At 45.3% G+C, this 27532-nt stretch overlaps 1 protein-coding gene across 2 annotated transcripts in view; it reads right to left on the reverse strand.

The window, feature by feature from the left end:
- Positions 1-27532, reverse strand: part of Fib (rRNA 2'-O-methyltransferase fibrillarin) — a 39194-nt gene that overhangs the window by 5687 nt on the left and 5975 nt on the right. Inside the window, exons 3-7 of one of the 2 annotated variants that reach the window (XM_070537665.1) lie at positions 24207-24341; positions 15545-15595; positions 13864-13958; positions 13308-13478; positions 7367-7499 (exon numbers count right to left, since the gene is read on the reverse strand). In XM_070537665.1, coding sequence (XP_070393766.1) covers positions 7367-7499; positions 13308-13478; positions 13864-13958; positions 15545-15595; positions 24207-24341 — 585 coding nt within the window. The remainder of the gene's footprint in view (positions 1-7366; positions 7500-13307; positions 13479-13863; positions 13959-15544; positions 15596-24206; positions 24342-27532) is intronic. The other variant, XM_070537666.1, reaches the window with a different exon arrangement.

Raw genomic sequence — 27532 nt, forward strand, 5'->3', positions numbered from 1 at the left:
TTTGTATCCGCATAAACCGTACCAGCTTATTGCGTATCTATCGATTAAGACTTAGTGTTTCCACTTTTCATCACGCAAACACGGCGGTGCGTCTTCTCCATCGGGCGGCCTGGTAGAACAACAAGCATTGGAGATCAATCAGCACGACGGCCTCCAAGCGCCCTGTGCACTTGCGCGTGAAGCCACATCAACATCAACACCATTTCGGCGCCGTGCCAGAGAGCATTGAGGCATCGTGCAAGCGAGAACTCGTGTCATGCCGAAACTCGGATAAAAAAGACACCGGGTGCTTAGCATATAAGAAAAATTAGACATCGTTCGTGCTATCGAACGTGACACAAAAAGTCGGCGCTGGCACGCAACATGGGTCCACTGTTGACTACGGTGTGTGGCATTTAGAATGCGAAGAAGTTGCTCGGCAGCGCTGCTGCGACCGCAAGAAGCTGTCGGCTACAAGGTTCGATTTTTTGCCATCGTTGCCTCTGTTGTTGCCGAAGTGTCGCCTAGCGACAGTGATAAGGACGACATGGAAAGTGACAGCACAGGCCATTCAGGCCCGACAGTGGCAGAAGCTGCACGTTACGTCAGCCTCATGAATGCACTCGTCGCGATGAGAACAGCAGCCTGCAATGAAAAGGTGCCCCACGACTTCTGCAACGCTATCACGCATGTGCACCGAGAATCTGCAATGCCAACAAGGAATCTGCCATGCGAGTGTTTGCCGAGAAGAGGGGGCTGGCTGAAAATCTGGCTTACAGCTTCAGCAAGTTTGAGGCTGCTGTCGTCGCTGCTAGGCCACCGCGTCATCAGATGAAAATAACACGTTTGTCACGCAAAGTAAATAAATACTACATGTTTTTTCCCCTTTTATTGCACTCTCTCCAAGTTCCGTTTTTGACAGGTAAGTGGGCGATCTCATGCTATCTCAGTTAAGCAGTACTACCGTTTAGTACATACTGCTTCCGAGCTCCAGCCAAATACGGTTTAACGAAGTTTCACTGTATAAGGTTCTCAGAATAAATGTGAGGAAGCGTCCATGCCTCACTGTACATCAATGTACATGCATCATTGTACATGGTGCCACACAACAATAGTGTTCAAAGGTGAACCACACCTGTTGATCAGAATATGTTTCTTTCAAACGAAGAACGTCTCAGTCATGCCAGATCAACACACTCAGTGGCTGGATCGTGTTATACTCGCTTGCTCCATCATTGAGGCATGGATTATTCAACTCAAAGCACTAGAGTGCGTAAAACTTCTGGTTGCCTTACATGACAAATCTCTGATCTGTGAGTTAGAAGAATGCTTTATGCTGACAGTTTACAGATCAGTACATGCAAAATTTAACCATGATCTGAGCACTCACACAAGAATTAACACTACTCTGAAACAAACAGTTTGATTCACCTAGGGCAACAATAATGTTACAGGCAAGTGCTTCAAACTCTAGCTTGGGCAGTGACAACATTCAGACATGCTCATTCCAGTGGTCAACATGAATGAGCAAGTCTGTGCATTCGTGTTCGTGCAGAAGCTTTCCTCTTTCTCTCTGCCATGCAATGCATTCGAATGAGTTAGTGACACTTGATGCAGGAAGGCGCCAACGACATGCCCAAACATAACAGAGCACCAAATATGCATCATTCTATGAACACTCGAGTCAAGCATTCCTGGTAATAGGAGGCAGGGAGAGAGGAAGAACCCTGAACCTTCTAATCAGCTTTCTAGATCAGAGTGCTCTTTACGAAACAATTTAATTATACATTTTGCCTCCATTACACATCCCCTAATCCTTGCCTGGGCCCTCTGCTGATTGCAGGGTGTCTACAAACTTGACATTTCCAAATTCCCTGAGTTTTCCATGTTTTCCCCGAGTGCCTTTGCAAAATTTTCTGAATGACACAGAACTTCATTTTGTGTAAGAATGAAAACAAGAAATTTGAGCTGCTGAACGATAGCCCGCTGCCCTAACAGCCACCGCCCGCTCATTTTTCAGCTCCCTTCGCGCACCTATCTCCTGTTGCCCTTGCATACCTAACACGAACGGGCAGCGCCTATAGCTCTACGCCGCGCCAGCTGCGTTGCTCCCACATTGCTCACTGGCTCCTCATTTTGCGCGGTTATGCAAAGAGTTTAATTGCTCGCGGCCGTCTTTGCTGGTTGTGCCGAAACTATTCCTGGCCAAGTTGTTTCGCAGCCTTCTCTGACTTGCCGCCGAAACGGAAGATGGCTGATCCGCCCACTGATCATTGACAATGCACAATGTTGCTGGTGAAAAGAAAGTGCACGGCTATAGATTTGGAAACTGCCGTATTTACTCTATTCTAACCAACCTCGATTGTAGCGCGCACCCATTTCCCATGAAAAAAAAAAAAAGTACAATAGCACGCATCTCGTGCTTTCATATATAAATACTATTTTCTCTCATTTGAAAAAAAAAAAAAACAGCTTTATTTCAAATACACTAAAGTTAGCTTTCATTGATTATGAGAAAGCGTTTGATTCAGTCGAAACCTCAGCAGTCAGGCAGGCATTAAGGAATCGGGGTGCACACGAGCTGTATGTAAAAACACTGAAAGATATCTATAGCAGCTCCACAGCCACCGTAGTCCTCCATGAAGAAAGCAACAAAATTTCAATAAAGAAGGGCATCAGGCAGGGAGATACGATCTCTCCAATGCTATTCACAGTGTGTTTACAGGAGGTATTCAGATACCTGGATTGGGAATAATTGGGGATAAGAGTTAATAGAGAATACCTTAGTAACTTGCGATTCGCTGATGATATTGCCTTGCTTAGTAACTCAGGGGACCAATTGCAATGCATGATCACTGACCTGGACAGGCAAAGCAGAAGGGTGGGACTAAAAATTAATCTGCAGAAAACAAAAGTAACGTTTAACAGTGTCGGGAGAGAACAGCAGTTTACAATAGGTAGCGAGGCACTGGAAGTGGTAAGGGAATGCATCTACTTAGGGCAGGTAGTGACCGCGGATCGGGATCATGAGACTGAAATAATCAGAAGAATAAGAATGGGCTGGGGTGCGTTTGGCAGGCATTCTCAGATCATGAACGGCAGGTTGCCATTATCGCTCAAGAGAAAACTATATAACAGCTACGTCTTACAAAAAGGGTTCTACTTAAATTGAGGACGACGCAACGAGCTATGGAAAGAAGAATGATGGGTGTAACGTTAAGGGATAAGAAAAGAGCAGACTGGGTGAGGGAAGAAACGCGGGTTAATGACATCTTAGTTGAAATCAAGAAAAAGAAATGGGCATGGGCCGGACATGTAATGAGGAGGGAAGATAACCGATGGTCATTAAGGGTTACGGACTGGATTCCAAGGGAAGGGAAGCGTAGCAGGGGGTGGCAGAAAGTTAGGTGGGTGGATGAGATTAAGAAGTTTGCAGGGACAATATGGCCACAATTAGCACATGACTGGGGTAGTTGGAGAAGTATGGGAGAGGCCTTTGCCCTGCAGTGGGTGGGCGTAGCCAGGCTGACGATGATGATAACACTAAAGGTGCGATGAATAATAACACAAATGGAAGCGGCATACCTTGCTGCCAATATTTTCACTGCGCCGGCACAAGTCGCGTGGGGCAATAGGTACCACTCGTCGTTGCTATCAGACAACTCCTTATTGCTATCAACAGACCAAAGCATTTCATCCTCAGTGCCATACATGCCATTCGATATCCCGCACTTTTTAAAGGCCTTGTTGACTATGGCAGACGGGATCGTGCACCATGCATCTTTCACTCATCCAGCAAAATCCTGCAGCGAGGCATGCTTCTCACGCAAACCCAAACTGCCGCCAGGTCTCTTCCACCAAACGTTCTCAATCCAGTCAGCAACCAACTCCGTGGTCATCCAACTTTTTTCATTTGCACGCACAATCATGCCACTCCGAAACACGATTCCTTTCGGGAGCATCATCCGTCTGAAGATAAGATACGGGGGCAGCTTCTGCCCATCCGCAGTGCAACAAAGCATTGCGGTGACAATTTTTTCGTGGCCGGAAGACAAAATGCGCACTTGCTTCGTCCCCTTCTTTTCAACGGTTGTGGTGGCAGACATGTCAAAGTAGAGCGGCGTCTGATGGGCATTTCCAATTTGTTCGAAGTGGTAGCCGTTTCTATGGCACAACTTTAAAACGTACCGCTGAAAACTGTGCAATTTCTCTTCATATTTTTCGGGCAATTTTTGGCATATCCCTGTCCGCCTTTGAAGAGAAAAGCCTTTTCTTTTCATCAGATTTGATAGCCAGCACCTGCTGGCTTTCCAGTCACTCCACCTCAGCCCTTTTTGTAGGGCTGACTGCATCGCCCATGCTTTGAGCTGATCGGTCGTCACAGGCCGCTGTGCCGCTCACTATTCTTGTACATATTCCACGAGCAGCTCTTCTAGTTCGGCGAAGCGGCCCTGCTTCAGTCCACTGAAACCCTTCGTTATTGCTCTTCTGGCGAAAATTTTTCTTTCTGTTTGCACCAGTCTCGCGCGCAAGTTTCGGGAACTCTGAACACCCGTGATGCGGCCAGATTTCCATCAGTCTCTGTGCACATAACTTTACTTTTAAATGCAGCATCATGCGTGACTCGGCGTGTCTTCGCAGTTGGCTCTTCCATGCTGATTGGATAAATGCAAAATAACAGGAAGACAGGTGGTAGACTAGGTTACACCAGCGCCTGCTTACACATATGCACATGGAGGAAGCTACGACAGCTAGGTTAGAAGCGCGCACGAGGTGGCCATTTTTCGAATGTCGATGGCGATATGGTAACGCGGATTTAGGGTTGTACTCAATTCTAATGCGCATGCAATTTTTGGACCCATTTTATTGGAAAAAAGGTGCGCGTTATACCCCTGACACACGGGCACTCTAAAGTCCTTTACGTAAGGGGACATCTACCGGAAAGGCGTTCAAGTGCAGTGACACACGACAAAGGAGTATCTCCTTTACGGCCAAGTTCCTTTTCGGGAAAGGAGATCGCGCAACTACTTTTCGAGCGGAAAAGGAGTTACTCTCGCACACAGCGTGCAGAACTCATCAATAGAAGGAAACCTGCCACACAACTACGGTGCCCATAGGTATTTTTTTTACCTTGCGAAAATGTTTTAATTGTTAGCGGTAATACAATTTGTCGAATAGTGAAGATTTCCTCTAGCTATACCCTCAAACGCTCGCATAACGTTGCTAGTGCCGCCATGTTGAATTCCAGCAGTGTCGTCGTCTTTTGCTGCGCGTCTTTTGCTGCGCGTGTGTTCACGTCGCGAGATAGAGACTGCACAATCAGCGCCGGCAGGAAATACCCAGAAGAAACCACAGGTGTTGGAATAACATATTGAATAAAACGCGTTGCGCCTGTGCGCACAAAAGAAGGGACGACAAAGACGTGAAAAAGGACGACAGAAACGCGGGCACCACCAGAATAAGCAGCACGCACAGCAAAACACCGGCTGCACACAGTTGCTAGACCAAGTTAAATGGCTGCTAACAACGCGAAAACGCGAATAAAATAAACGACTATAAGTATTATTAGCCATCAACAATGAAAAAATATATATTTTTAGGTTCTACAGTAGCTAAGTGTAATTAAATACGCAGCTTTTTAAAAATGTTTTCTCTCTTGTGGCTTTAACAGCCAGCGCTATTTTTGTTGCGGCGTTCATCTGAGGAACTACCTAAAGAAGTTCAGTGCGGTGCCGTGTGTCATCGGCGCAACTCCTTTCTGCAAAGGGTCCTTCAGAGTAGCAAAAGGGGTTTACTGGAAAGGACTTTAGTTTTGCCCGTGTGTCAGGGGTATTAGATTCAAGCAAACATGGTAAGTGCTTTTAACCGATGAGCGATCGTCATGAACGTGTTTGCATTGGATAGTGAGGGCGACGATGGCAGCGATGACATGGTAGGGCAGGCTGCCTCAACACTGTTTTCACAGGAGGCGCAGCAGATGATTCAGACCCTCAGGTGCTTTGCTTTTGCGAGGAACGTTCCGCTGCACTACGTGGAGCACCTGGACACCTTGGAGAAGGATGTCGGCAAGCTTTGCATAAAGCATGCAAGGCTGATGGATATAGGGTTTACTTATACAAGCCAGTGACAAGTATATGGCAAGATGCTTATGGCGATCTCGCCTCAGCGTTTCTTTTGGATTTCTCAAGCTGACAGGCCGCCGTGGCAACCTTCTCGCATTTTTTATAAAGCCCATTTTGAGTCCACCAAAGCGATGCCTCGGCGGAGCTCGCATATCCCTTGCCACCCGTAACTCCTCTCGGCAGTTGTTACAGCAGTGCCATTCTATAACACCGACAGCCGCGGCTTGGTACACGAGATCGGAGCACCCAAGAATCAGTTAAAAGAGTGAACACGATCAGCAGCCAGATGGAGGAACGTGGTGGTGAGGGGCACTGGCCTCTCTGCCATTATAGTTTTCTCACAACAGCTCTGCCATCCCTCTATTTTGATTTTTCCATGCAACCCAGTTATAACAATGGAATTTTCGTGGCATTTGAATGTTGCTACAAGTGAGTTCGACTGTACAAGTGTAAAGACACACAGAGATGGAGAATGATGCACGCAGGACATTAGCAGATTGCACGCTGGACAAAAACTTTAACGCCTGTCGCTTTTCTGATACTTACCCCCGTATTCAGGAATGAATCTTAACTTGAAGCCCATGCTTGACTTGATATAAATGACGCCTCGCGTGAACATGCCCAAGACGGTCATTGCGTTTCCTTTGGTGCGTTCACAACAGACGTCCTTTAAATCAGGTTAAGCGTGGGCTTCAAGTTAAGATACATTTCTGAATACAGAGGTTTGGTTCAAAAGCTACCCTAAGTCCTCGTGTAATGAATACCCAAGGTATTTATTTAACGCAACTGCTGGACAAGTTCTAGTCTAGGGCTATTTTCTTGTGTATGAGTCACACATTCCTTTAGAAACACTAGAGCATCATGTGCCTCACAAGCCTGAGTGCCCCAAGCCTTGATAAAGCAGTACAGGTAGTGATTGCAGCAAATGAATTAATGAGCATGTTAGGCCCATTTACCAGCTGTTCAGAGCAAATACAGTCCTTGCCCATTATAATAAATCCATACAGTCAAACCCGCTTATAACAATATCAGTTTTCACAATACTATATTGGATATAACAATGAGCAGCTGATATATCATCAACTTCTGTATCTATTCTATGGGAAAATAAAACGCTTACTAGAATGCTCCCATGCCACATTATTGGTTATAACAATTAAATCATGCTGCACTGTTGTAGAGGAATTGAGCACAGAACATTCAATGAAGGACACACTGGGACATGCTTGGCAACTTCTAGCCAACAAAGAAAACAGCAGCCATACCAACAAGCATTCGATACTTGTGCGGATGGCGGGCATCCTCAATAATGGGGATCACGTTGGTCCTCTTTTGTGCCACCCCAATGAGGTCACGACCTGATCTGTGAGAGAATTCGACAGCATAGACCAGGCCCTCCTGCATGAAGAGTCAGAGAAAAGTTGACTCAGAAAAGTGTGACATCATGGACTTTGACAGACCAAGTTAAATCTTTGTAACTAAATAAGGACAACACAGCATGCAACGGAGTCAAAGACTGAACAGTTCAAGTTTCTGGGAGTTTCACTGCGCCGCAGTGGCCCAACACAATATGAAGCTTTGAAACCTTTGCCGTCAACAGTGACCTGTAGGGTTTCAACAGAGAGAGAGAGAGAGAGAGAGAGAGAGAGAGAGAGAGAGAAAGCTTGGCTTTTATATTTTTCTAGCAATTAATGTTTTAACTGAAATAACGAAAATAGGGCTTTGAAAAAATGTTTTAACCTTAACTGAGTCAGTGTTTCTACTCAACTCCTTCGTTACAACGCCTATTTAGATCGATCACCGTTGATTGATGCGATAAATTGCCGATTTTGACATGGTGGAGCCATTTTTTATGCACTTAATGACGACCAGTGGTTAGTCCAGACACTCCACTTGTATATTGTTTTAATTTTCCACTCTAACAATGTGATTTTTGACATAACTTTTTACGAACGAATGTGTGTGTAAAAGGGGCATGGCTGTCACCCTCTGCCGTGCTCAAGAAAAAAGCATGCCGCTCGTTATTACGCCACACTAACATGAACTTTTTGTGATCAAAAGACTACCAGCAAGTCAAGAATTAAATCATGTCGTCGGCTTTGCAATCTGACAACACTAAGCGGTGATAATTACCCAACAATGATGCCAGCTGTTCACTGGTTTGGAGTTCAAGTACATAGTTTTATTCCACCAAAGTACATTTCTGAAGGTCCGTCACATGTCCAACAAACATGTGGATCTGTCATTTTCAGCCAGGTTCCAAGAGTTTCAGTTTTGCTTCTCTTGAAAAGTCATGGCGTGGGGCGCTGCCGGTGTTGCTAAGCATTTACAGTGTAACCCCAATTATAGGACTTTTTCGGGACCACGAAAAAGCGTCGTAAAATCCGAACATAAATTATGCCTATAAAAATTTACGATTTACGAGAAACTTTAATGTGAATTACTAACATACTCTGCAGGCCTTGGAAACCCAAATTACCCAAAAGTAAATGCGATAAGAATCAATGCTGCGGCACAGGTACCAATCATGCTTTATTGTAACGAACCTTTACGGCACTCCACTGCACACTGCCACGATTGCGGCCAGCTCGCGCAAACGTTTAAAAAAGTTGGTAAGTTTCTTTTGGACCTTGTTTGATCCGTAAACCAAAAGCTTTTGCTCGAGTTGGGCAATGTCCAAAAGGACGTCCTCTGCGGCATCGCGTGAACAGATGAAGTTCCGGATGCCGTCTATGTGCCGTAGCACCTCGGCGAATGTGGTAGGCACAGACACGGCCTCTGTGGTGTCGTTGTTGTCCTCGTCCAATGTCGCAGCAGTGTTGGCACTAGGCAAAGCCTCCTTGATGGCGTCATCCAGCAACACCTCACCGCAGATCGCAACATTGTCGTCATCCTCCATGTACTCGGTGAAAGTCGTGGAGAGGTTTAAATCCTCGAAATCGTCGTCGGCGAAGCCTGCATCAGCCTCAAGCGGCATCGAGGTTGTTGCGTCTCCAGCAGAGGAGGCAGTCTCTCACCTAAAGCCACAGTGCTTGAACGAGTAAGCGATTGTGCTTCGCGACACTGCGTTCCACAAACTGGCAATAAAATGCATGGCGTCGAGTACAGTGATTTTTTTTTTTCGACTCGCTACGCTCCATAGCCGCCAGCCGACGCTGCGCTAACTGTTTCCGGTACCCTTGCTTGACGCACTTAATGATGCCGGCATCCAGCAGCTGCTGCTGGCTTGTACAGTTGGGCGGGGAAAAAAACAACCTTCATGTTCCTCAGGCTGGACGTATTGGGTGGGTGACATGGTGCGTTGTCCACGAAAAGCAATAGTAGTTTCCTTGCCATAGCACCCATTTTGTTATCCAGCTGCTGCAAAAAATTGCTGAAGAGTGAAGACGTCAACCACGCCTTTTTGTTGAAGCTGTAGCTGCAAAACAGTGTCTTCAAGTTCTTAAAGCACCATGGCTTTGCAAACTTTCCAACAACGAGCACGGGCAGCCTTTCGGAACCGTCCTCTTAGCAAAGAATCACGCACTCTTTACAGTCACACATTCTTTACTACGCTTGGCACTATGACAGCTGTCACCCTTAAACGCAAGGGTTTGCTCGGGCTGCATATGTTAAAACATACCGCTCTCATCGGCGCTGAAAATGTTGCAGGGCTTGTATGCAGCAATCATCTCCGGTAGCGACTCCATCCACTTGTTTGCTGTCGAAACGTCCATGGAAGTGCTTTCTCCGCAGAATAGGCTGTACACAATCCTTTTTCATTTTTGAAGTGATCCAGCCACCCGTTCGATGCCTGAAAGCCGTCGATGCCCAGATGCAATGCCACAAGGTCCGCCTTTTCTTTTAGAATGGCGCCGTTAACGTTGATCGCAGAGCTCTGTGCTTGACGCAGCCACTTGACATGAACTTTTTCTAACTTCTCATGCTGTCCTTCTTTTGCCACTTTCCACTTGAGCCTGAACTTGCTGACATTGTGCAATATCACCGCTTTGTTTGCCAGGATGGTCTTAGGCGACGATTTGAGTATCTTAAGGTCCCGGGCAATGCTGGCTTTCATGGCTCCATGCCGCTTTTCCGCTTCCTTGATAATATTCAGCTTTCGCCGAGCGACAAAACTGTCCGCTTTCGGGACATTGTGCGTCGCGTTGCTCCACACAACTCAAAACCTCGGCTGAACGCTGGTCGCTAGGATTACGACAATGAACACACGCGATAAACATAGGCCTCTCCGCGCTACCTTGTCGGCGATCTGCTGCTGGGAAACTGGAATGAGAGAAATGCTTCCCCAACGTGACGAGAGGCGCCGCCGCCGAGAAGAGAGGGAGTAAGTGATTGTGGAAAAGAAAAGGCGCTATTTCAGAACGGCGGGCGTCGTATAAGGCGGGTTAGGCATACAATTGCGTCGGATAACCGGGGTTTTTAATGCACTGCTTTTATGGGGACTTCGCCGGAACTGCGCTAATCCGTGGTAAAACCCGGGTCGTCGCAAAACCAGCGGACGTATAACTGGGGTTCCACTGTATTTGAAAGTCACTCCCATGACTGTCAGAAGAAAACACCCTGCTCGGAACTATCCTGCACCCGCTCTTGAATTTAGTGATGAGGACCCGAGTTATGAATCCGAAGATGACGACAGCAAACCAGATTGAAGCTCTGATGGTGACAGTGTTTTCAGACAGCTCCGGACAACTGAAACTCTTCACCAATGAGTTTCGTTCCACCCTCCCTCCCCCACCCCATGAAGCGTTTCTTTCGAGGAACCCGTATGGGTTTCCTTTGTAGCAATTGCTACGTATGGGTGGATGTCTGATTTTCCCTTTATTCATTACTTCTCTCCACCTTGCGGGTTTCCGCAGAACTACTACGCCAGTCTCCTTCCTCGTGTGCGCTTATTTGCCTATCTTTGTGCACGACCTGAGAGCTATACTGATTATCTGCAGGCTGCATACTTTGCTTTGTCAGGATGTGCTAAAACTGGCAGCTAAGAAGGCCACCCAGAGCACAACTTTGCCCAGCAATATAGAGCCGTGCAAGACAGTTTACAATGGCCCGGGATTTTTGTGCTTCTTCACTGTGGAGGCGATAAGGACCATCCGCAAACGTACAAACAAATAAGACTGGATGCATATTCTATAGTTGTCCAGCTACACTGAGAGAGATAGGTCCTGCAAAGTGGCAGCTCCATACGAACTGGAGAAGTTTATTAGACTTCACTGGATCATTTTTAGACCATGCAGAAAAGGCAGAACTGCAAAACCATCTCCAATGACAGGAATTAAGAAGCAGTTCCTGTCCTTAGTTTTTTGTATCTGAAGGACTGTGGTTATTGCGCATTTATCTTTTCAAACACTATTCGCTATTCTTGGATCATTTATCTCCGTAATGTATATTCTGTATTTCCTTTGATATTAATGCTTTTGCAGATACCATGTTCTTGTTTTTATCAAATGACCACAAAAATGGTACTGTTTAAAATTTTCATGTGTAACCTAATAACTTCTTGCATCGAAACCTATGTTTTTGGAATGAGCATTTCATTATGTACAAAGTGCTTGCTACACTGTGTGCTGAAAAATTATTTGCAGCAGAAAAAAATTTTGCTCTCATACCTATAAACTAGCAATTTCTTGTGGTAATTAAATAGTTTGTGTCCTTTTCCAAAGAGTTCTCCTTCAATTTGACAATTAATTGGTTTGAGCCCAAACAAAGCAGATGTGGGTTATAGAACTGCAATTTTAAGATTCACGACACAAGCGTGCACCGTAGTGTGCATTAACAACCCCTACATGTACCATAAAAACCGGACTATAGGTCGGACCGAAATGTAGGTTGATCTTCCAACTACCGAATTCTAAGAATGAAAAAAATCTTTTTCAATGGCAAAAGTACCGATAGACACCCTTACCTTGAAACAAATGCGACTCAGCCGGTTGCACAATGGTGACAGTATGTATTTAAACGCTGCTCACATGTGCACCTCGCCGTTTCTAAAAGTATCGCGCAACCATCGACCCGCGTGCTTGTCCGCACCTTATTAATGGTGCTGAGCGGTGAAACAAACGAGATCACGCATGTGTACACGTGCACTTACTTTCACTATTTCGCTGCTTTATGCCGTGATGATAAGGTGCTGACAAACGCGCGGGTCGACGGTTGCGCGATACTGTTCAAAATTGGTCGGGTGTACAGTAAACAGAAGGGCACAAAGTGTGCAAGCGCTACTCCGAATCAGAGCAAGGCCTTTGATCAGAGTTGTCCGAACTAGAGTCGGATGACGAATGCTTCTCGCTGCCCAGTCCAGAGGCGCGCGCGATCTCTACCACTTTCAAACGGATGCATTCGGCAGTCACAGGCAGCAATCTTACACGCAGCTCCAGGACGAATGCCGCAACCTTGCCTTCTAGTTGTGCGGTCCGCCCACAAAATAACGTTTTCTTTTGGTTACTGCAAATTGTAACATGTTGCTTCTGCCTCTGCCACTACCGAATGCTCTTTTCGGATACTCCAAATTCGCGCTATGCCGCCAGGTTGCCGTGGGCTTCTGCGTACTCAATCGCTTTTTTCTTGAAGGCGACGATGAATTGCCGTCGGCTTCCGCTTATTTTGAACCAAAATGCGAAAAGGCAACCTTTAACCAATATAACTTTGTGACAACGGAAACGCAAAATGCCGGTGATGTCGCCATATATCGCCACGCCACGCTGCTGCTGATGGCAGCTGTTTACTTCATTCACCCATTGTAACAAGACTTCCGTAGTTTTTTCCTACAATGTCCAGTATATAAGACGAGGGTTGACTTTTCGCAATGGTATTTTAAAAAAAAGTTCGACCTATATTCCGGTTTTTACGGTAACCTGGTGGCCAAGTTACAGTAACAATGCAGAATGAGCAGCCGCTTGCAGGGTTGGTTCAATCTAAACAATGCCCCAAGAGCAACATGCAGCACTACAGTGCTTGAAAGTACTAGCTAAGGTGCACAGAAGAAATTTCGGAGCATGAATATTGCAACCAAATAAATGCAGCTAAAGAAGCAAAAATGGCTGGTTTGCCATCCATCTAAATTTTTGTCGTCCACTTAACATCTACATGACAAATGTACAAGCCGTTTCTGATGCTTCCAGTAACCCTTCACTGCAATTAGTATTACTGTAGCTCTCCCAGGAGTCTCAAGACTTGGTAAACAGCCTAAGAGCAAGCTACACTCACCGGTCCGACAATGTCGGCCACATGGGATACAGTGGTGCCCGAGGCTGCTCCAAGGTAGAGCACCTTAGAGCCTGGTGGCATGTGAATCTGGTCCACACCTCCAAGGATGGCTGCGGCCAACTTGGATCGGAAGGGGTTCCACACCCTGTACTCCAGCTTCACCTCATTCTCCTGGAATGTGAAAACCAAAGAACAATTTGAACACAGGAAAGGAACTTGAACAAGATAAACTGCAGCAAGTAGACAACTTTCCCAGCTTTTACAACCTGCCGTGCTTAGATCACCCACTTCGTCCGGAGCAGTTAAAGCTACCGTTTGCGCCAGCCAACCAGGAAAGAGAAGCAAAGGGAGGGCGCACCCTCTGTCCACGACTAACCCTATTACATGCACAATTCCAGAACATTGGAATGATCAGTGGATAACAGTGGGAAAGTTCTCCTAGACATGAAGTTGGCATTCATCTCAATTGCCCAACGAAATTAAGATCGTTTTCACTGCACTGCACAGAGGCGGTGGAAATGCCATGCTTCCTTACAAGCTTCCGCAGTTAGCTTACCTCAACTGAAACACGTTTTTCTCCATAGACGGACTCCCCAACAACAAGGTTCTTGGTGACCAGTGCGTCTTCTTTTCCTCGTGCAATGAAGACACCTGAATGAAAAGAAATCACGTCACAAGATTACTCTAAACTCACAGGCAGCAAACAGAAGCCAATTCTGAAATTACACTCTCAATGAAACTTCATCTGCCATGGTGTAAAACCATGGATCCATCATGCACCTGGCACGATCGAAAAGTGCGGCAAACACGATTTCTCTAGGGCAAAATACGTAGTTTTGAAATGAGCTTCCCGTGTAGCAACATAAGACATACTAAAATTCCTTCCTGTCTCTTTGTCTATGTCTGCCTCTTGATTTTTTTCTACTCTCAAGTTTGCTGGCATTCTCCTAGTATAACCATGTACCAACTAGCCCAACAAGCCACTCTCATAAAATTCACTTGCTAAATGACAGGGTGTGGGTGGTGGGGCTTCTATACAATTTGAACATGCACATAAGTATTAGCCTCAAGCCAGCCCATTTTTTGAAGGAAGTTTCCTAGTGACTTATCTCTGCCAAAGTTATTCCAGTGTATGTGTGTGTGTATGTATGCATCTCTATCTACCATAAAAACCGGAATATAGGTCGAACTTTTTTTCAAAAAACCATCGCGAAAAGTCGACCCTCGACTTATATACCATACATTGGTGGAAAAACTACGGAAGTCTTGCAACAATGGGCGGCAGCAGTGCGGCGTCTATGGCGGCGTGGCGACGCTGTGGCACAGGCATTTTGCGTTTCCATTGTCGCAAAGTTATATTAATTAAAGGCTGCACTTTCATTTTGTTTCAAAATGAGCGGGAGCGGAAGCCGACGTCAATTCACCGTCGCCTTCAAGAAAGAGGCGATTGAGTACACGGAAGCCCACGTCAACCTGGCGGCACAGCGCAAACTTGAAGTATTCGAAAAGAGCATTCGGTAGTGGCGGAGGCAAAAGCAACGTATTACAGCTTGCAGCAACCAAAAGAAAACGTCATTTCATGCCAGATCGCAGCGAACTGCAGAACTGGAAGGCAAGGTTGTGGAGTCCGTCCGCGAGCTGTGTGTAAGATCGCTGCCTGTGACTGCCGAATGTATCCGTTTGAAAGCGGTAGAGATCGCACGCGCCTACGGACTGGGCAGCGAGAAGCACTCGTCATCCGACTCTAATCAAAGGCGTTGCTCTGATTCGGAGTAGCGCTTGCGCACTTCGTGCCCTTCTGTGTACTGTACACCCAACGAATTTTTAACAGTATCGTGCGACCATCGACCCGCATGTTTGTCAGCACCTTATCATCACAGCACGGAGCGGCGAAATAGCGACAGTAAGGGCATGTGTACGCATGCGCGTATCTCGTTTGTTTCGCTGCTCAGCGCCGTTAAGGTGTTGACAAGCACGTGTGCCGATGGTCGCGCGATACCGCTAAAAACTTGGCCAGGTGCACATGCGAGCAGCATTTAAATAAATACTGTCACCATTGTGCAACCCCCTAAGTCGCATTTGTTACAAGGTAAGGGTGTCATGTAGTTCGGTACTTTTGCCATTGAAAAATATATATATATATTTTTTCATTTTGAGAATTCGTTAGTTGGGGGATCGACCTATAGTCCGGTTTTTACGGTATGTATTAAAAGAAAAAAAAGAAAGACACTACGCACCTTCATGCCTGTGCGGCTCAATGAATACTTTCCTGCCTCCTCTGAAGCCACCTGTGATTGACAAGGACAAGACTTATAAGACATGCTATATATAATGATGGCACACCTGCCATTACACACAAGCTTATGTAATGACAGCTTAGCAATTATGACAACTTGAGGGGGGAAAAAAGTGACAGATACACAATGGATTAATCATTGGAGTGCTGGACAAATAAAGTTTTCAGATGTGCCACATAGAGGGCCCCCCCTCGCCAGGCTGCACTGCAAATTTTGGTTACACACTGAAAGTTGTAAGGCACCATTGTCTAGGAAGTGTCTTACCAAAATAATTTTTCTAATAAGTTCATTATGGGAGAAGGCCAATACCACTGCCAACAGAGACACTCTCCCCCTTTAAGCGACGTGCCCTTCCCTGCCTTCTCCCATACCAAAGTCTAGGGGCCGTGTCACATTCACGTGATGAGCCCTGCCTGCTTTTTTGATGCACGGCACATCTCCAATGGTGGCCTTACACATTTCACACTGGATGATTTACTGAAGTCACATGCCATGGTCAGTGACTTGCAAGCAGTGCATGGAAAGCCATCTGTGCATGTGACCTTGACTGGCACTTATAGCACGGCTCCTTTAAGGAAAAGGCGCTGTCTTCTGCTTGAAAATTTTGACCATTTTCACTCCATGCAGCCATTTCATACTTTGCAGACACGATCGCCATTGTGTGATCTACGTGCCGAACTTGTTTGCCTGCAATGCCCAAACCTGCAGAGGGGCTTTCTTAAATGTTTTGTTGCAATCCTAAGGACACATTTGTCCTTCAGATAAAAACGTAAAAAGAGAAGACCTTGTGCTTCTAAAACTATGAGAAATAAATAGATGTTCCCTCCTGCAGTCATCTAAGCCCCTTAACTACTTTAGGAGGACCGCATCTTCAAGCAACATCTACCGGAATATGTAATGTGGACACTGTTTTACACATGGAAAAATTGCCATCCACTTGACTGCAGTAGAGCACTACAAAGACATTCATTTCGGCATGCTCAAGAAGCAAGACACCAATTTTTCTTCAACTTTAATGTTTGCTTTTCAAGGGCACCACACGAGGCATTCCACTGCAGTCAGGAAGATAAGTTTTCTTGCCATCTACCATTCCCAGCAAGTGTAATATGCTCAGAGGTAAGCAACTTTCACAACACAAGCAACAATTACAAAAAGCTGCACTCACTGGATGACAGGGCCCCGTATCATCCAAGTACCGTGATATCAGTGCTACCAATCGACATGCTTTGCAACTGCATAGCTGTAGCATATATATATCCCAGCTTAAATATTTTCCTGAATTATGGAGATGACAGTGAACACTGCTGAAATGATGTGTGAGCAGAAATATACAGCACACCAGTGCATGCACCAAGGATGCAGCATCTAGACTTCTTCCTGCATATTATGTGTTAAAATAAAGTTGTGGAGCATAACATCCCAAGACGGCACCGAGGACATGAGAGACACTGTAGTGGGGGCTCTTTGGATTGATTTTGACCTCCTGGAGTTCTTTAATGCTCATGTCAAAGTAATGCGATTGTTTCCGCATTTTGCCCCTATCAGAATGTGGCCATTGTGGCTGGGCATTGAACCCATGGCCTTTTGCTCAGTGGCAGAAACCACTTTTGTTTAGCGCAAGGTAGCATTGTAATCAAGCATCAGCTTACGATTTCATAAAACAAATCTAGCCATTTTCTAAAGCTTCTTTCGGCCAGATGTGTACATGTTACAGAAAAAATGTACCCGATTGCAATTACTGTCACTTCTTTCAACAAATGTGATAGATTACGGTTACCGATAACTGTCCTGAGAGAGAAACAGAACAATTACTAAAATGTCATAGACCTGCAAAGCACACACAGCACAGTCACAGCGTAAGATGGAGGAGCAGCTCCATAAGAGCTCCATTTTTGGCAGCACGCACTAGAGGGTCTTCGTGGCGAAATTTCATGAGAACAATCCGATGTCTGCCCGGCACTGATGGGCGAGCTTGTGCTACTCTCTGCTGAGCCCAACGTTGCCTGGCTGCAGCAGTGTACGTAGCTCTACAATCTACTTCAGCAGCGGTTCGTGCCTTGCAAGGAGGTGCCATAACGTGTACCAAAGAGTAAACACAAGTATCGAGAATATGCAGTGCACATTTCACATCCCTTGACACATCTCATGACAATGCTGTTGATGATGATTTACTGGCATCCCCTTTAAAAAGGGGCAGTGACAAATAGCCACCTAGCCTATTTGAGTTAACCAGATCCAGCTACATGCAACTGCTACATGTCACGACAACCGATGGAATACAACACAACCGCAATGCAAAGTTTGCACATATCGATGCTATGCGACACAGCACGCATGCCGGATCACGCGACAAGAGGCACGATTCCATGCTGATTTATTGGATCTCTCTTGAAATGGGGTGGTGACAAATAGTCGCTTAGCCTCAAGACAATCCATCCATTTCTTGGCCTATGGCTCATAGTGAGTAGGAGCCACATACTTGATAGGAAACACAAATTACCTTGAATTGCTACATATGGAACTGAATGCAAAGTGTGCATGGCCTATTTCTTGGCCTATCCCCCATAGCAGTTAAAAACATGGAGATAGCTGTGATGGACAAACGGCTATTAGAATGAGCCCATAACAGCTAATGTTGTAAAAAATAATTGTTTATTTTAATGTTACCTTCGTCCTCACTTTCATCAGCATTGAACAAATGAAGTAAAAAGAATTAGCTGGCCTGACCCTTTAAATGCATCCTCTGCAGTCCTTCAAACATTCTTTACCTTCATTAGAAATTGTTATCTTTAAAATTTTATTTGGTAATCTTCCTTCGTTTCCCTGTGAGGACATCTGCAGACACACTGAAAACTAGCTTGCTCAATGTGTACACTTGAGAGAAGGGCTGTGTAGTAGCGGCAAACACCTCGCGCAAAAAATTGTGGTTATTCAATGAGTTGTCTATTAAGCGTAGCACTTCAATGTTACTGGGGCCATCTCACACGAACACCTATGAACTCCTTTAGGATAAAAGAGTGCGAGAATTCCAAGGCAGTCCAACCTCAAGGAAGTCGGCGTTGTATCACACCGCCAATACAGTTGCCGACGGATTTTCTACAACTCGCGGGGACCGAAAAATATTTTGAAAAATTCATTCAGCCAAAAAAAAAATAAAATTTATTAGGCCTAGAGTGGCACGAAAAACTCTCTAATGACGCCTTGCCTCATATTACGCATGGAGGCATGAGTTTTGCCTGGACTTGCGCAAGACTAACATTGCCTCCGTATACAGTCGACAAAAGTGTCACCGCATTGGCAATTGCTGCCAACGGAGATCGAAGAAACGAGCTGTGTTTCTTCGCACCACTTGGCTCTTGCGAAGGCACAGGAGGTGGCGCCGAGCACAAAAATGTGAAGCCACAGAAACACTCAAAGATGCAATGTCTCAGAGACGCACCGCATTCAGAAATGTTAACTAAACTCCTGCACCAAGTAATTATGATGATAATGCTGACAAAAAAAAAGGAAGAAAAGAGAGAGAAAAAGTAAGAAAAAAAAAAGAGAGTCCCCTGCAGTGTTCTTTTTTGTCAGCCAAGGAAGAGCAGACATGGCCTCCGAGACTGGAGGATGATGTGCGCCTACCAATTTTGCAGGAGCAGGCCACTGGAAGTCAACCAACCAACAGAAGATTCCACATGGCGGCTTTAAAAATCAGGGTTACGATTTTGTAGCGGTGTCTTTTTCGATGCTAATGCCGTTCGGTGCTTTTTGCGTTCATGAGTGGTCAAGAGACACTTCACCCCAGGCGAAGTGTCGTATGCAGCCACTCACAAACACAAAAAGCGGCAAAAGGCATTATCATCAGAAAAGGCATCCCTACAAAATCGCAGCCCAGGATAGCGTGGCTCGGAACAAGCGATTTAGTCCGGAAAAATCGAACTTCGGGGCCTAAATTTGTGTAAAAAATTGGTCGTAAATATGAACTAGCTCTATGGGAACCCTGATGGGACATTTATGAAGTCCAGAATATCCATCAAGTCTGAATTTTCGGAGTTCGAAAATCCATCAGCGACTGTAACAAGGTTATATAAGAAGCCGCCAGAGACACATTCAGCGGTGTTTAGTTTTTGTAGAAGCACAAGAATTTAACTCCTAATTATGTGCATAGCTATGTTAATGCTCCTTCCATACAAAATGTTCAGTACATTTGATGCAAAAAACATAAGCACTCACAACGAGGTGCACTCACTAAACATAGCAGACATAAGCGCATAAGCGTAGTGAAAAAAGTACACTCGCTAAACATAGCAGTGCTGACAGCGACTCTAGCCACCCTGTGCTTATTGGCGTTTTCCTTTGTGGCGTGGCAAGTAGATTCTGCATTCCACTACCTGAATTGGTGCAATCTACAGTTGAACTCACTTATAATGATACCGGTTTTAACAATATATTGGTTATAACAATGAGAAGCCGCTGCACCATCAATTTTTGCATGTTTTATATGGTGAAATAACCCGCTTGCTACAATGCCCCAATGCTGCATTATCAGTTATAACAATTAAGTCTGGCTGCTGGGTGTCAGAGCTGAAAGGTAGTGAAATGCGAAATCCTTGAAAAGAAAAAGAGAAAACGAGATTCAAGCCGCAGAACAATGGCCCGCTGGCCCAACAGCCACTGTGCGCTCAATCCCCAGCCTTTTTTATGCGCCTCTCTCCCGTCAGCTTTCCACCCCTCCAAACATGAATGGGCTGCGCCAACTGTGCCGCTCCCAGATTGCTTGCTGGCTCCTCATTCAGCGCAATTCTGAAAGCAGCTTAATCACTCGCAGGCATCATTGTTGGTTCTGTCAAAATCATTCTTGGCCACGTGGTTCTTCAGCCTTATTTGACTTACTGCCGAAATGTAAGATGGCTGATCCACCAGCTGATCATCGGCAATGCATGATGTAGTCGGTGAAAAGAAAGTGCATGGCTATAGGTTTGGAAACTAAGTGCTTCTAACCAATGAGTCGACCACTGTGAACGTAATTGCAACGAATAACAACAGCGACGACGGCAGAGATGACGCGAGAGGGCAGGCTGCCTCAATGTTGTCCTCATAGGAAGCCCAGCAGATGATTCAGTCCTCTCTGGTGCTCTGATTTCACGAGGAACCTTCCGTTGCACTACGTGGAGCACCTGGACGCCTTAAAGAAGCATGTCGGCAAGCTTCGCGTAAAGCATGCAAGGCTGACAGACAGAGTTTTCTCGTGCAAGCCAGTGAGAAATATGTGGTGAGATGCTTCTGGCGATGGATGCTTCTGGCACAGGAAGCAGTTAAACGAGTGAACACAATCAGAAGCCGGATGGAGGAAGGTGGTGGGGAGGGGCACTGGCCTGCCCACCATTGTAGTTTTCTCCCAGCTGCTCTGCCATCCCCTAATATGATTTTTTCATGCATCCCGGTTATAACAATTATCAGTTATAGCAATGGAATTTTTGTGGCACTTGAATATTGTCACGTGGTAGTGATGGTCAAGAAACACAGCAACAAAACCGTCAATACTTTGACTAACTTTTTACTGGGGAAACCTGTGCCCACGAAAGCAAGTTACACTCAAAGGACAACAATAGCAGCGAAAACAGCCGGCGATCGATGAAAACCTGATCTCCGAGTCAAATGCGTCGGCTTTTAACATCAGTCATCAAAGGTTCCAGAGCAATCGCTAGTGCCTACATATCTTCCAGAAAGTTCTACACCACTCACGTCATGCATACATGCAATCAGATTACACAAGGTTCGGTGACAACAGACAGTGGACAGAACCATTGATAACATTGCTGAAACTTCCGATACATGCAGGCGTATCCTGCGCTGAGCGATAACATCTGTTGGATGATGAAACGCGGTCACCCGATAAACAAATAGTATACGTGTAAATACCACCCTCTCAAAAAGCATCATCCCGTTGCTACAAACATAAAAGGAGAGCAATAAACAAAAGTACACTTAATAAACAAAAAGCAACAAAAAGAAACAAAGTCCAGAAACAAAGTCCAAAGTTCAGCTATGCAAGGTCACAAAGTTCGTTAGCACTGGTAGAACAGGGTGTCTACCAAGTTGACATTTCCAAATTCCCTGAGTTTTCCAGGTTTTACCTGAGCACCTTTGCGAAATTCCCTGAATGAGCCAGAACTTTGTTTTATGTCAAGACAGGCTGATACCACGTTGCCCGATGCTGTCACTCCCTAGTAAGCATGCTGACACTAAAAAAAAATGACCTTATGCCCTTTGAATAGTAAGGAGTAATATCTATTTTATTTAAAAAGAAAACTGAAGGAAGGTGTTAGTAAAATGCACAGCGAAAGAAATGGGAAAGCCCATTCCAAATTGAGTCGAACATTTTCAAATACGAATGAAAAGGAGATGCATACATAAGTAAATATTTTTTAATATCAGCTATTTCTATCAACTGATAGCAAGCTCATATGTATGAGGTCCTGTACTTTGTCACAACTAAGGTTCTCTCTCAGCAGCTGGGAAGTCAACTTCAACTGTCCTGACATACTCTCAGCCCATACACAACATCTCACTATTGGGTTTCACTGCTTAAGCAATTTATTTTGGTTTGGATGAGGGACACCTGTGTCTCAGCGTCAGCCAACACTTAATTTTTTCGTTGAAGCTCCTTCAAAAATGCGGCGGCACCCTTCCTTTCCCGTTAATTCCTCAGTGCGTCGGTCCTTTCTCTTCTCATCCTCCTTCTACCATGCTTTCACCACATGGATCATCTGAAGCATCCTCTTGGTCAGTTGTACAGTCAACATTTGATTTTTCGGACTTCCATGGGGCCGCAAAAAGAATTGAAAAAAAAAAAAAAAACGGGCAGTCTGAAAAAAATTAATGCATGTCTTTAACTGCCTTTAAGGGCTAAAATTACCACAGGCACGTCTGAAAAAGCTCTGAAGGCCTTCCAGTACGCTTATTAGGCATATCAGGGCTTGTACTGTGACAGGAGACGGGGTGCACGCATGTATAATTAAGGAACACATACTTGCCCGTGAAAATTGCCCCCTTCCCACGCTTGTTATGCTTCACTGCCTAACAATACTGTGGTGAGGCGAAGCTAACTTTCGGAGACTGGCATTACGCAATGCGCTGTGCTCTGCGAGCTTCAACGCCAATCGCGAGGATTACAAAGGCGGAGTCGGTGCCATTGGTGATAGCGGCGAATTCTTTCAATGAAAAACACGGCACCGCACGGCAAGAAGTTTAATAGCGAACATAGAAGCAGCTAGGCCTAACGTTGCCGCGGTGGTGGTTACGGCTGCCAGCGGATCTGCCTGCGAGAGTGCCGGTTCGAGGCGGCGAGATAATCAAAACAGCGGCGGTGGCGGCTTTGATTAATGCCATTTCAGACCTGCAGTCAGGGCGATATACATTGACTATATGGAGTACGTGGTGATGCCGCAAAACCGTGCAGATTATCGGGCATGTCCGAAAAATCGGGCGTCTAGAAATTCGGTCGTTAACTACTCTGGCAATACATCGTGCCGATGACACGGCGTCAATGACGATTCGTTGCCATTCCTCTGTTACTGGAGCCAGCATTAACACGACTTTCGTTCCCTTTCAATAAAGTTACAGCTAATTTTCCCTGATGGAAGCACAAATTCCCTGAGTTTTCCCCGAGTTTTTCCAGACTGTTCAAATTCCCTGAGAATTCCCGGTTTTCCCTGTTTTCCCGGTTGGTAGACACCCTGTAGAACGGCTTAAGTTGCACAACATAGATTATTTCAGGTCACGAGCGGCAGCACTGTGATTGCGTAGTGCCGTCTGACACGACCTCAAGGCAGCCAAGCACATTCAGTGCTGGTCTCGTGAAATTTTGCAACAAAAATAAATGTATCCTTTAAGGTGATCGCTTGAGAATACCACCACTGTATTAGGTCATTGACACACTGTACACGAAGTGCACTTACTGGGACTAGAGTCACAACACTGGCATAACCTTCACATGAGGCACTATGGGTACACACTGCTGTCCATGAAGACTAGGCATGCTGCATTTGTTTCACAAAAAGTAAATTTGAGTCCTAAATGTGCCGAAATTACCCCCCACAGCCCCATACAAATCACTAAGTTCCAGGTCACGTGACACTGCAATCCCTCTCTTTAACCCTCGATTTAAGAGTGTTGCCTACATACCGGGGAAAAAAAAAAAATCTTGCAAAGTTTCAATTGGTTAAATGCTTTCAGCCAACACTGAATGACAGGCAACAAGTGTCATTTGTTAGTTTAGAGCCCTAACACAGGCAAAAAAAGGAAGAAGTTTTGCACGAAGCCCACTTCGTTTTCTGCTTGGTTTTATCCCCTAACGCTGAAAGTTCTCGATATTTTTTTTCTTTTCATTGATTATGTTTATTCTCATTGTGTTTTGCCCATTTAGATAGAAGATAAGCTTTTTTTCGAATATCTATGTGCACTGCCATTAAAGGTTTAGCACAGTCAAATACATAAGCTTACCATTTGCAGCCCATGAAGCCACTTGTCTGCTTTGCCATTTAAAGTCCCAATGTGTATTTTCTTTTTTCACTTCCAATGACTAGACTGCTCGAACACATTAACATCTTGTACTCACCACGTCCTCCACCACGGCCTCGTCCACCACCCCTGTCACCCCCTCTTCCGCCACGGCCCCCTCTTCCGCCACGACCCCCAAAGCCACCACGGCCTCCTCCAAAACCACCGCGGCCTCCACGGCCTCCAAAGCCACCTGAGAAAAAGCAGAAAACTGTCAATAAGAATTCCCGGAACATGTGCAACATAATCAAAACAAATGAATAACGTCCAACACTAACATTCTTTGCAAAAGCTCTTAGGCCACTGTGCATGTAATCAAAGCTGCTGCTAGGGTAACGGGAGACTCCCAACAGTCCTCCAAAGCTGTAAAAGATGGCAACTACCACCTTCGCGGCACTGCTGACAGTAAAACATGAGCACCACTATGTCATCCACAACCAGCACCAGTCATGTGCAAAGAGACAGGAGAACACATAAAAGAAGTGGCGCATGTTGCCTTCATATTGCTTTTCAGGTTGCATATTTCACAATGTCTATAATATTCATATCTCGCGGGTTCAGGACTTTTCATTCTGTAGACACAGTTTCCTCTTCCTCTAGCTTCCAGTCCAAGCGCATGCATTCATCATTACAACCTATCACTCGCATCCGCTGCTACAATATACAACACTTTCACAGTCATTGCCTGGCAGAGTTATGGTGGTGATGCATTATAAATAGTTTGCATGTGGTGTCAACTGCTTTGTCTGTGCAACACTGCTAGGTATCTCACTTGTGTTGCACTGTGTGTTCGTCATCCATTTCGATCCCTGCACGTCGGACACTTATGCCCCTAGGAGCTATGCTATAGCAGAAATGAGAAGCCTAGAATTTTGCGCTTCATACATGGACGGGCTTGTGGGGTCAATGTGAGCTTGCTATAAGCAAATAGTCAAAAATGTGCGACCCCATATAAAATGTGCATCAGTGCAGTTGTGACTTCAGACCCCAAGGTGCTGCCAGATATGACGCACTTGGATAGTATAATTGCCTGGTGGTGCCTGTAATATAAGTAACTCTGCAGGAAATGAAGCTCTACAAATTGCTGTAGGTACACAATCATTTTGTAAGAGGAACATACCAGCGAAGTGCCTGCATGTCTTGCCGTCCTCAGGGAAATCGATGAGAGCAAGTTACTTCACATGCAGCATCGCTATTTGAGTCGCTCTGTTCACAGACAACCTGCCTGTCACACAGGATCAACCATGCGCCCATGGTGTTTCTTTTGTGCGCATGTGTGAAACAAAAGCATGTTTGCTGGGTGATTTTCACGAGATATCAAACATGCATGGCTTTCTTTATATGTCATGTAGGAATAGTAAAACTGCATGGAACCGAAAGTTTTATCCCCAAAAACCATTCTCAGCATGCCAAAAAAATATCTGAAGGTGGCGGCGCAAGCATCCTCCTGTTGCCTACCACAATATTTTCCGATTTCATGGCTGAAATAAATGCAAACTAAAAATGAGTTGAAAAGCTTTTCTGCACATTTCAATACACTTCACAGTGAATTAGTTCCATGTATCTTTCTTTATGCTGTCCACAAACGAAACAGACGTAAAAAAATTCCAAACGTGGCCCAAATCAAAAACGTCTTGCAACTTTGATGCGTCTTGGTGCATATTCTATTTCACACAGAAACTCGTAAAAAAACATGCGTCAACCATAGAACGCTCTCTTTGCAACATTTATGCAAAATATCATTTTCTTACATGACACACGAGATAAGAGTAAGTTAAATAAACAAGTTCTTTAAAAGAAAACTGGTTCCAACTTTTTGAAAACATTTTGGATGGAAGTCCGCTCATGCCGTGCAAAACGTGGGTGCGATATGTATGCTTATCTGCTTCATTCACAAAATATAACAGGCCAAAGTGGCACATGTTGAGCATGCTGGCTTCAGTACCTCTGCTGGTTTTATCAGTTTGCGTTGTATGCAAATCTAGTTCTAATTTTTTTGATGCTTCAGAACTTCACCCTGGCAGCTTGTTTTTGAAGAAAAATGTACTGCCAGATTTTATGTGCGCCTAGCGTGAGCAGGGCTGGGAGACTGCCGCCTTCTAAAGTGCTAACGCGTGCTGAGTTCGCAGCCTACCACCTCCGTGGGCATTGCCTCCATTATTCGCTTGTCAACAGCGTGCAAGACACTGCGAGTGCATGTTGTGGCTGACATTGCCAAAACCCGCCAGGTGCGCACAGTAAATCACCTGTAAGAGGCGACAAGGCAGGCTAATTCGTAAGTGACGAAGCACTTCCTTAATGAGCAGGTGCGCCATTACGCAGGTGCTACTTCACTGCCTGCTGTCCATCCCCCACGTACAATGGATAATTGAACCTTCTTTGGCACCACCATGTGTGACTCACATTATGCCCTTCTAAAAACTTATCCGAGTCACTTTCTCAAGTTGTTTATTTCGTTTCCCGTTATCACGTTTTCCACGTTGCTCACAGATAATGTCTTCCTGTGTTACCTCGACCTTCACCTCTGCGTTTCAGCTGTCCAAAAAAAAGTTGAGTGCGGCATGACAGAGTCAAAGGCTGCCGAAGTTGCCTAATTTATGATGTTTCGTCAACACCTTACTGACATGCTTTCCCATGCCAAGAACAGCAGAGGTCATTGTTCTTCAATAACGAGCGTCGCCCGCACATTTTCACAGTGAAAAGCTTTAGACAACCTTATTCATACAACATGAAACCATGACAAATTCTGGAGGCTCAGTCATGACAGCGGCACAGAAAAAGCAACAGAAAGGGTGCGGTGCTGTTCAGTAGAAACGTTTCGACTTGTGTCTAGCTGTTCACTACACACGATGCATGCGGTTCATAGCTTGGTCCAAGTATACTGCGCCGGTTATTTACATGTTCACAAGAAGAAGACTGCCAAGAAAAAATTTTTTTCATTGCGTAAGCATTTTGGATGTTGCCAAGGGCAAACTTGGGTGCTCTCGGCAGAGCCCGAAGAAGAAGGATGTTGTGTCAGCCATCACGAACGACCTGAGAGAGTACGTCCCAAAGCGATTTATGACATGTTCTATCCGCGAGCCGTTTCAGATGTTCAAAGCAGCTCACCCCAAAAGCGCCATCGCTCTGTCAAAGCTTTAGAGCCTGCGTCCAAAATGGGTGCTGCTTGCACTACAAGAGGTTTGTGTTTATTGCGCTAAAGCTAAGCTTTGCATGTTTGGCATAACGTAACCAGCATGGAAATCTCATTGGAAGGCATGAAAGCATTGTGCCTTTGCAGCTTCCCAATTACAGAAGATGTCTCCAACCTTTTTAGTGAAAGAGCTCGGCAAATGGGCGACCAAATGAATTCCTCACTAATACATACGCCGCACTTAAGCCATG

This window comes from Dermacentor albipictus, chromosome 4 (assembly GCF_038994185.2).
Source record: "Dermacentor albipictus isolate Rhodes 1998 colony chromosome 4, USDA_Dalb.pri_finalv2, whole genome shotgun sequence".
In the NCBI taxonomy this organism is placed as follows: Eukaryota; Metazoa; Arthropoda; class Arachnida; order Ixodida; family Ixodidae; genus Dermacentor; species Dermacentor albipictus.